Here is a 15294-nt window from a genome sequence, read left to right on the forward strand (position 1 = left end):
TGCACATATGGGGCTGGAGGGAGAACACTAAACTGTAGAAGGGGGCATTGGACTGAATGAAGGGGCCTCAGTACATGACTTCCAGGGTGGTAGGGGGTGTTTATTGTTTAATACGTAGGGGAGGGGTCGATAGTGGAGTGGGCTTAATATTAATCATTTTCTGGTGAGAGGGCAGCTTGCTTGACTGCAGATATCTCAAGTTCCTGGAAAAAGATTTCTTGGTTTTTAATGGACCAAAAAATTGGAGAGTCCAACCTATCAGGAGGTACTGGCGACTCTGGGATCAGAGTTCAGGAGCCAGAGCAATCCCCTGACGAATATATAAAACTGCATATTAGGCGTGTGGAGCTGGAGCAGGGACCAGCTGCTTGAAAGCTGATATCTGTGGTTCTGAGCATAGTAGAGACAAGCTGCCAGTGTCCACAGAAAGGGGAGAGTCCCAGCTTTTGGAGCATACCCTCGGAAAAACTCTAAGTCAGAAAGATCCCAAGAGACCTGTCTGGGTATAGCAATTAACAGGCTCTCATGGGGACCACTGCTTTGAAATCAGATATCTCCGGTTCCCTAGGGCCGATTTCCAAAAATCGGGTACCCCTGGAAAGAGGGGACCCTCAGCTATCAGACTAGGGCCCTTATACTCCTGGGGCCCTTGGGCAAGTGCCCATTGAGCCCATACAAAAAGACGGCCTAGGCGCAGAAAACTAGCCAAGATAACTGTGGACCCATCTGTAATTAGGCCATACGGTGTTTGCTCCACTGGAAAGCGCTGTGCAATATGCGTGCACTATATACACAACTGGCAATATACTCACGCTTCCAGCACTAGTGACTTAACCTTCCATATATTTATACATGTGAGTATTCATAACCTGTCGCCTTATTTTGAAATGATTGGAGGTGTCAGACACGGATATGTTTTCCGTGAGATTTATATCGTATGGAACATAATTTGTCTTATATATTTAGTTGTTTCATTAAAAAAAGTAAACGCATATATATTCTGACTGAATCCCTAATGCACCAATGACTTACTTGTGTGATACTTGTTGGTGTGACATTATAAACATTTTTTATTTATTGTTTTTTTTTTTTGGCTATTACTATTCTCATATATGTTATTATTGGTTAATAAATATTAACTAGACATGTGTATTCTAAAAAGTGTCTATTTATGTAAGTATAACCTGCGCTATTCTCAGCACAGTCGTCTCTATTTTATTATTGATTTTTTTTAACCAGTCCAAAATGTATCTGATCGTTCCCAAGCGTGCCCATTATGTCACGCCCACACACATTTCAGTATCAGTCCAACTGGCAGAGATCAGCTGCAAAATCACTTTGTGTTTGGCATGAGTTCAAATGTTATAATCTTGTTTAACAAATGTGACGTTATAGATAAGCCAGTTGGCGGAGCGGCCAGAAGTTTAGGGAAAATGTTGCACGGTGCTATCAGAATATACTTACGAATAAGAGGGAAAAATACATTTGCAGAACAGTTATTCATAAAGTGTCTGCTACGGCTTTTATAGCTGCGGCTTAAATGGAGCTCAGATAAATCTGAATTTATAAATCACAAGTTCTATATTGCCAGCGCATAAAATCTACCATGTACTCTGCACCAGCCACAGCTGAAGTAAAACCGTTCTAGGAACCTATCTTCCAGTAAGTTGAATACATAAGGAGTCTGAATAAAGTGAAGGCATGCACAGGACTGAAGCAGGGATGGCCATTGTCCGTCGATGATTTTAAATCATCAATGGTCTATGCTCGAAGTACAATGCTTTTACCATCGATGGGGTAGAACCAGACGGTTTCCCGCTATCAATTATAAAAAAGGCACAGGATGTTATTTTATTATTTTCTCAAAGATGCTGGGACATGTAGCCTAGCTCCACCCCCTGAAGCACCATAGAAGCCCTGCTCCCAGGCTCTGATTGGCCCGCAGCCCAATGAATAGTAAAACAGGGGTGACCGTCAGTGGGTGAATGTCATGATGTCACATTAAGGGGACAGGGCCAGTGGCACCAAGAAGAAGATCTCTGCTTAGTGTGTCCTTAGGATGATCCAGATGGCTCTACAGGTTGCAGGATAAAGTGGGTAATTCAGATCTGATCGCAGCAGCAAATTGGTAACTAATGGGCAATACCATGTGCACTGCAGGTGGGGCAGATATAACATGTGCAGAGAGAGTTAGATTTGGGTGGGTTATTTTGTTTCTGTGCAGGGTAAATACTGGCTGCTTTATTTTTACACTGCAATTTAGATTTCAGTTTGAACACACCCCACCCAAATCTAACTCTCTCTGCACATGTTACATCTGCCCCACCTGCAGTGCACATAGGGGGTGATTCCGAGTTGTTCGCTCGCTAGCTGCTTTTAGCAGCATTGCACACGCTAAGCCGCCGGCCTCTGGGAGTGTATCTTAGCATAGCAGAATTACGAACGAAAGATTAGCAGAATTGCGAATAGAAATTTCTTAGCAGTTTCTGAGTAGCTCGACACTTACTCCTACACTGCGATCAGTTCAGTCAGTTTCGTTCCTGGTTTGACGTCACACACATGCCCTGCATTCGCCCAGGCACTCCCCCGTTTCTACAGCCACTCCCGCGTTTTCCCTGACACGCCTACGTTTGTCCGCACACTCCCAGAAAACGGTCAGTTTCCGCCCAGAAACACCCACTTCCTGTCAATCACACTCCGATCAGCAGAACGATGAAAAAACTTTGTTACGCCGTGAGTAAAATACCAAACTTTTGTGCTAATTTACTTGGCGCAGGCGCGCTGCGTACATTGCGCATGTGCAGTTTGCGACTAATTGCTCCGTAGCGAAAAAAAATAACGAGCGAACAACTCGGAATGACCCCCATGGTTTTGCCCATTAGCTAACAAATTTGCTGCTGCCATCAGGTCTGAATTAGGCCCAGAGTTGGGAGGTACTGTATGAGTACAGGGTCTATTATTCAGAATGGTTGCGAATTCAGGGTATATTTACTAAATGCCAATGGTGGTTTTGCTATTTTGGTGTTTTTTCAGTGGTTTAATGGCGGGATTGTATCCCAGTAATTTACTAAAGACAAAACCACCAGAAAGCAGCCGATGCTGTAAGTACTGGGCAAGCATCAGCATTACAAACAATACAAATGTGGATGCAGGGAGTGTGGATTGTTGTAGCAGGTGTTCCTGGGTGGTGGCAGGGTGAATAGGTAGACGCGGGTGTGGTGCTGACAGTGGGCCCCTTTATACTAGTAAAGGGACCAGGCATATACCTCAGTATCCCCTCCCGTCTCCATTCTGTCCCACCCTGCCCCCTCTCTATATCTGCAGCTCAGCCCCTTTCTCTGCTGCTGCATTCAATCCCAACAACTCTGACATTGCCCCTCTGTCCCGTCCCCTCTCCTGGAAACCTGCCCAGTCACCCGTATTTCCAGATAGATAGGTATGTCCCATCTCCCTAGCAGAGGAAGTGTGCGCATGCATATAGATGACAGGACAGACCTTAGAGCAGGGGTGAGGAACCATTGGCCCTCCAGCTGTTGTTGAACTACACATACCAGCATGCCTTGCTACAGTTTTGCTATTTGGCCATGCTAAACTGTTGCAAGGCATACTGGGATGTGTAGTTCAACAACAGCTGGAGGGCCGAAGGTTCCCCATCCCTGCTTTAGAGAATTATTGTACAGATTAGGGAGAAAATAATTGTTTCAGTCCTAAATCAATATTATTTATTAATTTAGGGGCAAAATTAATTGTTAACTGGTGTTTAAAATTATTTTTATGACAAGGGTAACATTTATTATTTTATGGCTTTATAAGCTAAATACGCGCCACAGCGTGACATAATAAATATTGCCCCCATTATTAAAACATTTTTAAACAACCATTAACAAATTGCATTTAATTCTTTCATATAATCAATAAATATTCCTGCTTAATAAAACACATTAATAGTACTGTATTTCCGCCATTAGAGAATGTTATCTTCCTTCAATAATAATATAAACTAGCTTTTAACCCTTTTCACCCCCTTAGGAGTCGATACCCTGTAGTATCCCTGCTTAGTGGGTTGGTGCAAATAACTGTCACAGTTTCCAGACCACCCAGCAGGTCACATGTTCCAGGTCACATATTCCAGGTTACCCGGCAAGTACACAGGGAGAGTTCACCAAGTGTTACATTTTCAAAGAGCACAATGGTGATGGCTTATAATTGGCTGATGGACGTTTTGCCACATAACTTCAAAACAAAGTGACCAATCACAACGCCAATATAATTCTACACATGTAGGGACCAAGGGCTTTAATATGGTGTATGATGTGCCCTGTTTAGGCAACGGCATCTTATAAATAAGTCACTCATAAAAATCGTCCTTATGCTATTAATATCTAGATGATTGTCCTCAATACGAGTGCACTGTGATTTCTCATCTTCTAAATGGCTAGTTACTGTAGATCCAGCAGTTGTATGGTGGTTCTATGGTGGTTTAATTAAAACGCCAGGAAAAAAACCAATATTGACAGCCATCTTGACTTGATTTTGTTTTGACCAAGATTGTCTTCTGTCAGCCCTGATTACAGATCATTTACAGTTTCCTTATTGCCTCTGCATTCCTCGTCAGCGTTCTCCACCTGCAGCCTCAAGGATGGCGCACCCTTCTGTACATCCTTGTACCTAAGCACAGTGCATTTGTGGTCCTGTATAGTGTCCAATCCATTCCTGACTCTTGAGGTATACCTTGGGGTGATAAGACCTTTCCACTTGGAGCTCTAGACCTGAGGGCATCTGAACACCTGTGAGCATGTAGCACTGTATAGGAAAGGTGGTTGCTATAGGTTACTATACTGTAGGTGAAAAAATTCAGAAGGAGTTAATGCCCCATCACCTCATGGCAGGTTTAGTTTTAACAGTGATGATGTGTCAATGCCCCAATGTGAATACAGAGGGACCTGCGAATGTCTAGTGCTGCATCATTTTTGGAGACCTGATGACCTGGGTGTAATGGTTGCCTGGATCGGGCCCCCAGAGAAGTCCAGGTCCCAGTACTTTATGTACCCAACCAATTCTCATATCATCCTGGCTCTAGGTTCTGTGGATTCTTCTAGGGTACTTGGTTCTTAGTGTGTGTTTGGACTTCTGTGGCAAGGAAATTAGATTCTACGATCCACCAGGGCAGGGACAGACATGGGCAGGGACAGACATGCTTGTAGGGTTCTCTGATTGAGCAATGCTGAAAACTATGGTCTGTTACAGAGTTGGACATTAGTCCATGTGTGCTCAGGTTACACCTGCATATTAAGTTTCGCCTGTTTTATATTTGTGTCAGCTTGCTTGTAGAGGTGGATCACGGTGTAAGTTCAGTCTGAGTTTTAGACTTGCATCTTGATAGAACTCGTAGTATTTTTATTTGCGTTCTCCACGGGCCAGATGCCAATGATGATTTGGTTGCATGAATGTGCTACAATTGCACGGATGGTAAACCATCTGGGCCTCTAAGTACAGCCGCAGAAGCATTTTTGCATGCACTCAAAAATCACTCTTTTAACTCTAAGGGGGAATTGTATCAAACCTTGAAGAGAGATAAGTTGGAAAGAGATAATGCACCACCTGAATAGCTTCTACCTGTCATGTTAAAGGCTGCGCTAGAAAAATGACAGGAGCTGATTGTTGGTACTTTATCTCTCCCACCTTACCTCTCTCTGAGGCCGGCTACATCTCCCTCCTGAATCAGGCCCTATGTTGTCGCTATATAAGTAAAACCCAATAAACATGCAGTAACACTCATGGTACAACTCTGTGGCTTTGTAGTTGTGTTCATCGCAGGGTCTCCATCAGTCACATAAAGGTCTATGGGCTGACATACCTGTGCTCCTTTATAAGGCTACCTGTCTATAGTGCATGACTGGGATGTGCTATGTGTGCAGCCCGCCATACAGTGGGTGCTGCCCATTCTCGCCGCAAAAGCCCAAATTTATGTGCATATTCCAGCCTCAGACAGGAGAACCGGACCAATCAGCAGCCAGTCGCCACAGTGCGATAAATGCGACTCACACTGACTGTAATTATTGCACGTCAGGTGCTCTCATTCTGCTGCATCATCTGCTGAGGCTGTGCTGTGCCCCGATGCCCCCCAGTCTTAAGTCTTGCACGACTGTTTTGTTTTCCAGTGGGCGAATGACCTCCTGGTTTGGGGACAGGGGTCACTTCTTCAAGGAGCGTTGCTAGATGGATCAGTGTAGCCAGCGATCCTTAATACAACAGGTTCTTCACTGAATAACACAAAAAGCAAGTTTCTTTATTACTGATGGAAAGAGTCATATACTTACTGTATGCAGTGCACAGACAAGGGTGTAGTTATCATCATTACTGCCTCACAGCACTGAGGTCATGGCTTCATGGTCCCAGAGTTAAGTATCCCTTAAAGGTACCAAATGTCTCAGATATCTTCTGCATTCCATCCTCCGTCTCCCAAAGCAGCCATCCCCATAGATTTCTACGGAGAAGGTCTTTAACTAAATCGCTTTGTAGACCTTGCCCGTGTGGGCTACCACCATCATCATTTAGCATGAATACATTATCCGTTAGCATTACTGCCTCACAGCACTGAGGTCATGGGTTAGATTCCCACTATGGCCCCAACCAGGGTCGATTTACCAGAGGAGTGGGCCCATGTGCAGACTCCAGGTATTGCAATTCTGAGACATGATTCAGTTCAAGGAGAAGGGAGTGGGTTATCAGGTCAGGGGGGAGCAGTATTGTGACATGATTTAAATTGACTGAGGAGGTGGGTTTATCAGTTTTCTAATGGATTATAATTGAGGAAAGAGATTGTCAGATCTGGGGTATGCTCACACTTGAGGGGGGAGGGGCTGTAAGGTTTGGGAGTATGAATCTACTTGAGGAAGGAAGGGAACTGTCAGATCTAGGGTCTGACTTTAAACGAGAAGAGGGGGATGTCAGATCTGGGAACTCATTGTCCAGTGAGTAATGGGGAGGGTGAGATTGGGCGTCTACTCATTAATGTAAAATCAAAAACATCGGGAATAACTTTTTTACATTTCTTTTACCCATGTAATGTGGTCACTATTTTTTCTGAATTTGTTGGTGTATATGTGACAGATTGCTTGTTTTAAGGGTTAAATAAATAAATATGTTTTAATGCCAAGTAAAGCTGGACACGCGCTATACAATTATCTTGCAGATAATCTGTGGTTGGAATGAAAACCTGGTAATGGATGAGAGCAACTGACAATCCACCCATTTGCTCCCAAACACTGGAAAATGGACAAATTGGTTAAATCACGGACAGGTTTTGTCCATTTTCCAGTGTTTAGTAGCAAATGGCGGCTTGTCAGTTGCTCTCATCCATTACCAGGTTTTCATTGCAACCTCAGGTTATCTGCCAGATAATTGTATAGCGTGTGTCCCAGCTTTAGTAATATTCTTATTTGTTTTTACTTAGAGTGGGATTTTATTAACTACGAGTATTGATCACGCTTTTTATGAGGCGTCTTGGTGTGCGATCAGTACCAGCGCTCACGTTTGCATTTACATGTGATCGAGATGGCAGTTTCTCCCTCTGGGTTAGGCGGATTTGGACACATATTCCCGCTTTGCGTGTATGTGAAAAACCGTGTATATTCTCCCCTATGCAGGCGTTGGGTTCGTGTGGTCACTCTATACCTATGTTTGGTTTGCTACCAATCCTGATCATTGTGCATCAGAGTACGCAATAGATGTGCAATAAATATGACAGATTTTTACACTTAATGTACAAGCAACCGCTGGATCTGCAGGAGGTTTCGCAGCGTTTCATAGGTTCCGCCGCACTGCGCATCTGGTGTACACCAGTAGCCACGAGGGGGTTTGTAGGCAGCTGCAAAGTGATCACCGATACAATCAGCTTACATCTTCCTGGTCAGGACGGGCTCTTACTGAAAAGTATCCTTATAGCCACGATATACAGTGATAAGGACTCTAAATATTCGAGGGCAGACATCATATTTTAATAAATGTGCCCCTTAGGGTGCTGCGTGCGTTCTGCTGCTGGGGAGGTGAGTGCTGCGCTCTAGGGGGGTAATTCAGACCTGATCGCTCGCTGGCGTTTTCTGCAGCGCTGCGATCGGGTCAGAACTGCGCATGCGTATGCACTGCAATGCACAGGCGCTTCACACGGGTACAAAGCGGATCGTTGCTGTACGATGGGTTTTACGAAGAATCCATTCGCACGGGCGTTCGCAAGGAGATTGACAGGAAGAAGGCGTTTGTGGGTGGCAACTGACCATTGTCAGGGAGTGGTTGGAAAAACGCAGGCGTGTCCAAGCGTTTGCAGGGCGGGTGTCTGACGTCAATTCCGGCGCCGGACAGGCTGAAGTGATCGCAGCGGCTGAGTAAGTCCTGGGCTGCGCAGAGACTGCACAACGTTTTTTTGCACCGTTCGGCTGCACATGTGATCGCACACTTGCACAGCTAAAATACACTCCCTGTGGGCGGCGACTATGCGAACGCAGGACTGCAAAAAACAGCTAGTGAGCGATCAGATCTGAATGACCCCTAGGTGGGCAGGGTTGTCAGTCTGGTTTGTGTGTGCAGTTCCCCATATAGCGTGAGTGACAGTTGTCAGTCGCCGTCAGTCATGTAGAGGGGAGGGAAGGTCACTGCGCTGTATAGCCAGGTACAGTAGGCCCCGGTGGATTACATAATGATTCTGCCAGGTACTGCCATTCTGACAATAACTGAACCCTGTGTGTAATTGTGTTTGTGGTAGGGAATTTATACTGTATGTGCCAAAGGGGCAGGGACTGATGTGAATAATTCTATATTCTGCATAATTAACTGATGATAATAATAATAATAATAATAATAAAGAGCCAACAGAAAAAATATTTCCATAATGTAAGAGACTTCCTAAGAACTACTGAGAACCATACAGCATGATTGCAGTTCCCAGCACAGGACCCTCCCGCCGTCACTGACAGCTGGAACCCAGTTACCCTCTGTGCAGAGTGAAGCTGCGGTGGTGGCCATGTATACCTATTCTCAAATAGTGCAGATTAGCGTAGCACGCACTTTACTGCGCGAAAACACTAATCCTAGCTACCTGCTACACTATTTGCAAACTAAGACGCAAAATTGAGGAAAAAGTAGCAAACTGAAGAAAAAAGTAAGCAGCGCGTGAATTGTGCCCGCCATCTCACACTATCTCTGGGATGTATTAACACACATCGCCGCCCCTCGCCGCCCATCGCAGCGATGTTGATCGCATATGTATTAACATATACGATCAACATCGCAATGCGGTGACAGAGGCACCTCGCGATACCTGTGAGGTGGTGTGCGGGGGGTCTCCGTCACCTCCCTGGTCTCTCCCTCTCCTCAGCTTCCGGGAACAAGGCAGCAGGCTGTCCCCGGCACCTCCTCCTCCCCCCTGCCCCCGGAAGGACCTCCAGCTGCGTTGCTAGGGGGAGGAGGAGTTTACCTTCTGGGACCAGGGCTGCCTGGAGGAAGGTATGCCGAGGGGGAGGGGCTTTGGCGTCTGTGGTGGGGGTGGCGTGTTGTGGCGGCCGGCGATAAGAAGCCCATAGGCGAAAAACCGGAGGTGGGGTCTAAGTACATTTGAAAATGAGGTAAAACCCCCCGAAAACGGGCTTTTATCGCATTTTTCCCTTAGTACATCCCGTCCTATATGGCTTAAAAGAGTAAGGTGTATGAGGAAACATTTCTATGTACTGCAGGCCTGGGACCATTGTGGACACCTCTGTACCCGGTGTATATCCACCACTGCTTGCATGATGAGTTTCTATATTACCGGGGAATACATACTATATCCCATCGTCCGGGATGCTGGCTTTCATATGACCAACTGCGGCATCCCAAAATTGAAGATGCCGACATCTGAAGGGGTAATTATTTCTAACCCCCCTAGCCCTCGGGGATGGTCAGCTATGGCTAACCCTCAGGGGATGGCGGTTAGGGCTAACCCCTCTCTAGTGCCTAACCCTAATCTACCTCCTCCTCCTGGGCCCATAATTCGGGATGTTGGCTGTCGGTGATCCGGCGGCTGTGACCTGAGTGGTGACGAAAGTCCGGCATTGGTCACATGACCGCCGGCATCCCAGCAGCCGGGATGCCAAACGCATCACATTACCTGTTTATTCCATATTACACTTAAATTTACAGATAGTTTATTCTATTTCCTCCGTTTCTATAATATGAGATATCATCTGGTTATTGTACCTTAGTTTTCCATTGTTACATTGAAGTATTTTCTGGAACAAGTCTAATTACTGCCCAATATCAGAAGTGACAAAAGTGAAGTGATCATAAAATGGTCTGCACTTCCTCTCTGTGACAGGAAGGGTGGATCTGATGGTATCTGGACTCTGAGTCGACACCCATTAGGTCGACACCCTTTGGTCGATAGTGAATAGGTCGACACTAGAAATAGGTCAACACGACCATTAGGTCGACATGAGTTTTCACATTTTTTTTCTTAATTTGAACTTTTTCATACTTTACTATCCACGTGGACTACGACTGGGGACAGTATCCTGTGTTACTAGCCTGTAGCATGGCGAGCGAAGCACTAATTGGGGTGACTTTATGAAGAAAACGACACCAATAAAACATGAAAAACTCATGTCGACCAATAGGTGTCAACCTAATTGGTGTCGACCGAGATACTGTCAACCCTGGGTCCCATACCCAATTTGATACAGAATAATGCACATACTGTACATCTCTATTAGTGGATGGTCATGTCTTGTGTGTCATTTCAGCACCAGAAGGTGGTGAACAGCTCCATCAATCCCCTCACATGTTCAGCACCTATCTGGGATGATTGTGGCATCTGCGATGCCAATTAGCAGCCACAGTAATCCCATCTTGTCCGATATGCACGGCCTCTCATTGTTGTCTGCTGAGACTCCGTAGTCCGTGAGTTCTCCTGTATCCTGATGAATCATAGCTCCAATCTGTTCCTCAGATCTGGTCTGTCTTCTGTTCCATGGATTCAGCTACAGTCTGATTACTCTTTGCATTTGGACATTAAATTTATTTGGAAATTATTACCAATAACCGATACACCATGTTCCCCAGAACAGTAACCCACCAGACTGCTGGATCCTTTACCCTTTAGTTCTGTGTTGTTTATGTGCTAACATTGTACAGTATTTTCACTATATTTTTTAGCTGCATATTTAGTAATAGTAAAAAATGATGCCGGTCCATTTAGTTCAACCATTCGTAAACGCTAATTATATTGTTCTACTGAAGATTACATATAATGAAGAAACTTAAAACCAGTGATGGGGCCTCCACCTTCTGAAAGGACCATATATTGGCCCTGATTCATCCGTGTCTGCATCTTCTGCTGGTCGCATGCCTGCGACTTTATGCAAATGTTGCTGCAAGCCCTTCCCTTATGTACAGCCATGCAATTTGAACATCTTTAGTTATCTGCCGTGCTCTCACCATTTCTGATAGCAGAATCAGTCCCCATAGGTTTCTATGGGGGCTGATAGGCAAACGGATTTACCAAGTGCCAGAATGCAAAGCAGGAGGCATTGGCCCTCATTCCGAGTTGTTCGCTCGCTAGCTGCTTTTAGCAGCTTTGCATACGCTAAGCCGCCGCCTACTGGGAGTTAATCTTAGCTTTGCAGAATTGCGAACGAAAGATTCGCAAAATAGCGAATAGAATAGCGATCAGAAATTTCTTTGCAGTTTCCGAGTAGCTCGATACTTACTCTGCCACTGCGATCAGTTCAGTCAGTTTCGTTCCTGGTTTGACGTCACAAACACACCCAGCGTTCGTCCAGACACTCCCCCGTTTCTCCAGCCACTCCCGCATTTTTCCCAAACACACACCCATAAAACGGCCAGTTTCCGCCCAGAAACACCCACTTCCTGTCAATCACACTCCGATCACCAGAGCGAAGAAATTTCTTCGTTAAGCCGTGAGTAAAATACCAAACTTCTTAGCAAATTTACTTGGCGCAGGTGCGGTGCGAACATTGCGCATGCGCAGTTTGCGGAAAATCGCTGCGATGCGAAGAAAAATAACGAGCGAACAACTCGGAATGAGGGCCATTATCCGGTGTAGCCTGTGGGCCTCAGAATGTAGAAATTACTCGGAGAGGGATCCATAGGAACCCTCCCCAGCAATGGCAGCCGCACGTGCGTGGTCCTTTCTGAGACCCTGTCCTAGTGCGTGGCTTTTTTTTTTTTTTAATACACCCGGGCAGTACATTATTCAAATGAAAATAAATTATAATTAATGAGTTTAAAACCCAATAATTGATAAATATGCGCTATAAAATGATATAATGATGTTCTCTTGTGACACACAGATATTTCATTCTCAATACATTTAAAGAAAGTCTCCTAGTATTTTTGGTCAGGAAGTCTAATGAAGAGATCAAATCAATAATTTGTTCTGTGAGTACCAGTACATGCTTATGTATGTCAGTTTGTTTTGTTTCCACAGGTATCTCGGAATAACACGCCCATTGACATATCCGGCACGACAAAATGGCAAACTAATGGCCAAGATGGTTTTTATTGTTTGGCTACTCTCTGCCTCCATTACTCTCCCGCCGCTGTTTGGATGGGCTCAGAACGTCACTGTGGAGAGGATGTGTCTAATAAGTCAAGACTTTGGCTACACGGTCTACTCAACTGCAGTTGCCTTCTACATACCAATGACGGTCATGCTCATAATGTATCAAAGAATCTTTGTAGCAGCTAAAATCAGTGCAGAGAAGCATAAATTTGTAAACATCCCAAGACTCATTGAGCAAGAAGGAATATATTGCTTAGAGGAGAAAATTGTTCCTAAAAAGAGCTCCAAAAAGTGCAAGGCGGTTGAAGAGTTTGCCACGTTGTCCAAGCTCATACGTCAAGACAGGAAGAACATCTCCATCTTCAAACGAGAACAGAAAGCGGCTAGGACCCTTGGGATAATAGTTGGAGCCTTCACCTTTTGCTGGCTCCCCTTCTTCTTGCTGTCCACAGCCCGGCCTTTCATTTGCGGCATAATGTGTAGCTGCATGCCCCTCAGACTGGAGAGGACTCTTCTGTGGTTGGGCTACACCAACTCGCTCATAAATCCATTGATCTATGCCTTCTTCAACAGGGATTTAAGAACTACGTTTTGGAACTTGCTGAGGTGTAAGTACACAAATATCAATAGAAGGCTGTCGGCGGCTAGCATGCATGAAGCGTTAAAGGTTACAGAGAGACATGAGGGCATCTTGTAACCTTCTGCTTTCGGTTGTGTGCTATGGACTGTGGGTATGACTTCATGACCTTTAAAAGAAACCTCTGAAATACACACTATCCAGTGCCTATTCCAAGAGACAATGCTTTATCGTGAATTGTGTTTTGTTTTTCCAGTCTATTTATTGCAGTCATTGACATTGAGTTGTAAATACCCGTGGGATATCTCAAATGCAGTAGACATAAATATGTGGCACTACTACCTGCTTTCATGGACTTTCTTATGGAAAATACAGACACAATTTTATTGTAAGTAAATGAAACTGATATGTAAAATAAGTGACTATTTCTGAATGTGTTTTTTTCCTCCAGCTCTTAATTTCAAGGTTTACATAAGAGTAACTTTTACACAACTCCAAAGCTTCTGTCAGACAATCTGCACCAAATTGTGATACTTTATTACTATTGCAATAGTTTGGCATGTATTAACACTTGTATTATGTGTCAGCCATTTAAAGCAAAAAATAATAACCGCCAGTATCAAATTGGAACAAAATGAGAAAGTGTTACAGCTTTGTACATTTGTATGGTTTTGTGGTATTAAGGAACACACAGTAATGTAAATAGTGACAGTGTAATGTCATTGGTAGAATTAAATATAACATTCTTCCTGCATTTTCATTTGTGTTTTAAACTAGAAAATAACCCAACCACCAAAAACTTACATCGGTGGACTCCTATTTTTCCCCCCCAAATGTATTTTGCCTTAGGGAAGAAGCGTTTGTTACATATGGCCATCTGTCTGTCTGTACATATGAGTTGAATAAAAGAAAGCTTTGCCCACTCGTTTTACATCACATAGTTTGAAATGTGTCATTTGATAAATATAATACAAAAAAAGAAGGATTAGGGGAAAAAAACAGCCCAAAAAAGGATTATAATATTTAAAAATATAAATGATATATTATATGTAACTTGTTACTAGCCCGTCAAAATGACGGAGCAACATAACAGTAATCAGACCATCTAGTGGCCACCGGCTCACAAAATACTTGAATTTCCCCTTATAGAGGTGATGAGCAGCGTTAGCCTTTTATTACATAAGATATTAAAGAATGGAGAACCTATTTTAAAATATATATTTCATATTTATTTAATTAAATGATAGATTATACAGGTATGTAATATTAAAGAACGGATAATTTAGTTTAAAATATATTTAATATATATTAAATAAATTATATATTATATATAATTTTAAAGAATAGAGAATCTATTTTAAAATATATATTTAATATATATATTTAATTAAATTAATTAGAACACTTTTAAAGCTTTGATTTTATTTAGAATTTTTTCTGGCGTTCTGCCTTTATAGTAGGTTGCTATGAAGGTTGAATCATAGCAAAATTGCAACATCCAGACAAAAGTAACCAATTACTAAAGAAAAGTAGCATCAGAACAAAACAGAGCATTTAGTTTTCTAATAAAAAAAAACCAGTTATATTTAATGTCATATTTAATTATCTGAAAAATAGTTTTTAAGAATGGCTGCATTGTACCAATGTCTATTATTTTGCCTGCAGTGTAACAATTTGAAATATTTATTTCCATGACAACAATGGAGCTGTTTCTTAAAACTGACGCATTCTACATCTAGACCTACACAGTATTGACAAAGTCCCAATTATGCATTGGGAGATAATACAGTAAAAACACTTTGTAAATCAAGATTATACAGATATTTTAATTATTCAATGTAATGCAAGCAGATCATAAGTTTGCCATTAAAGAAGACTTTAGGGTTCTGTCCCTCAGCCTCAATATTTGGCACTTTTTTTTTTGACAGCCGTAACGTAGGCACATAACGCTCACAATGACCACTGTTGCGTGTGGCGATGAATGTGAGTTTGTGGGCGAAAGAAAGAATGGCTACCTAGACATTCCTCCAGAGGTTTGGATGCACTGAAATACCATGTCACCATGCCAGGTATCATGTACAATATCTTCTGACTGGACAAAGGAAAATTTTGGGAGGTATGCATTAGGGTGGGAAAAAGTAGTGCACCTTTTTTTTTTAACCTT

General features: G+C 43.3%; 1 protein-coding gene across 2 annotated transcripts in view; it reads left to right on the top strand.

The window, feature by feature from the left end:
• LOC134930593 (5-hydroxytryptamine receptor 7) overlaps window positions 1–15021 on the top strand; it is a 111027-nt gene extending 96006 nt beyond the window's left edge. Inside the window, exon 2 of one of the 2 annotated variants that reach the window (XR_010178682.1) lies at window positions 12479–12568. Coding sequence is in view for 1 of the 2 variants with exons in the window: in XM_063925350.1 (XP_063781420.1) it covers window positions 12479–13250 (772 nt within the window). In the remaining variant the exon portion in view is untranslated. Of the gene's footprint in view, window positions 1–12478 lie in introns of both variants that reach the window. The other variant, XM_063925350.1, reaches the window with a different exon arrangement.
• Window positions 15022–15294: the final 273 nt, after the last annotated feature.

The sequence above is a fragment of the Pseudophryne corroboree genome, chromosome 1, assembly GCF_028390025.1.
Source record: "Pseudophryne corroboree isolate aPseCor3 chromosome 1, aPseCor3.hap2, whole genome shotgun sequence".
NCBI lineage: Eukaryota > Metazoa > Chordata > Amphibia > Anura > Myobatrachidae > Pseudophryne > Pseudophryne corroboree.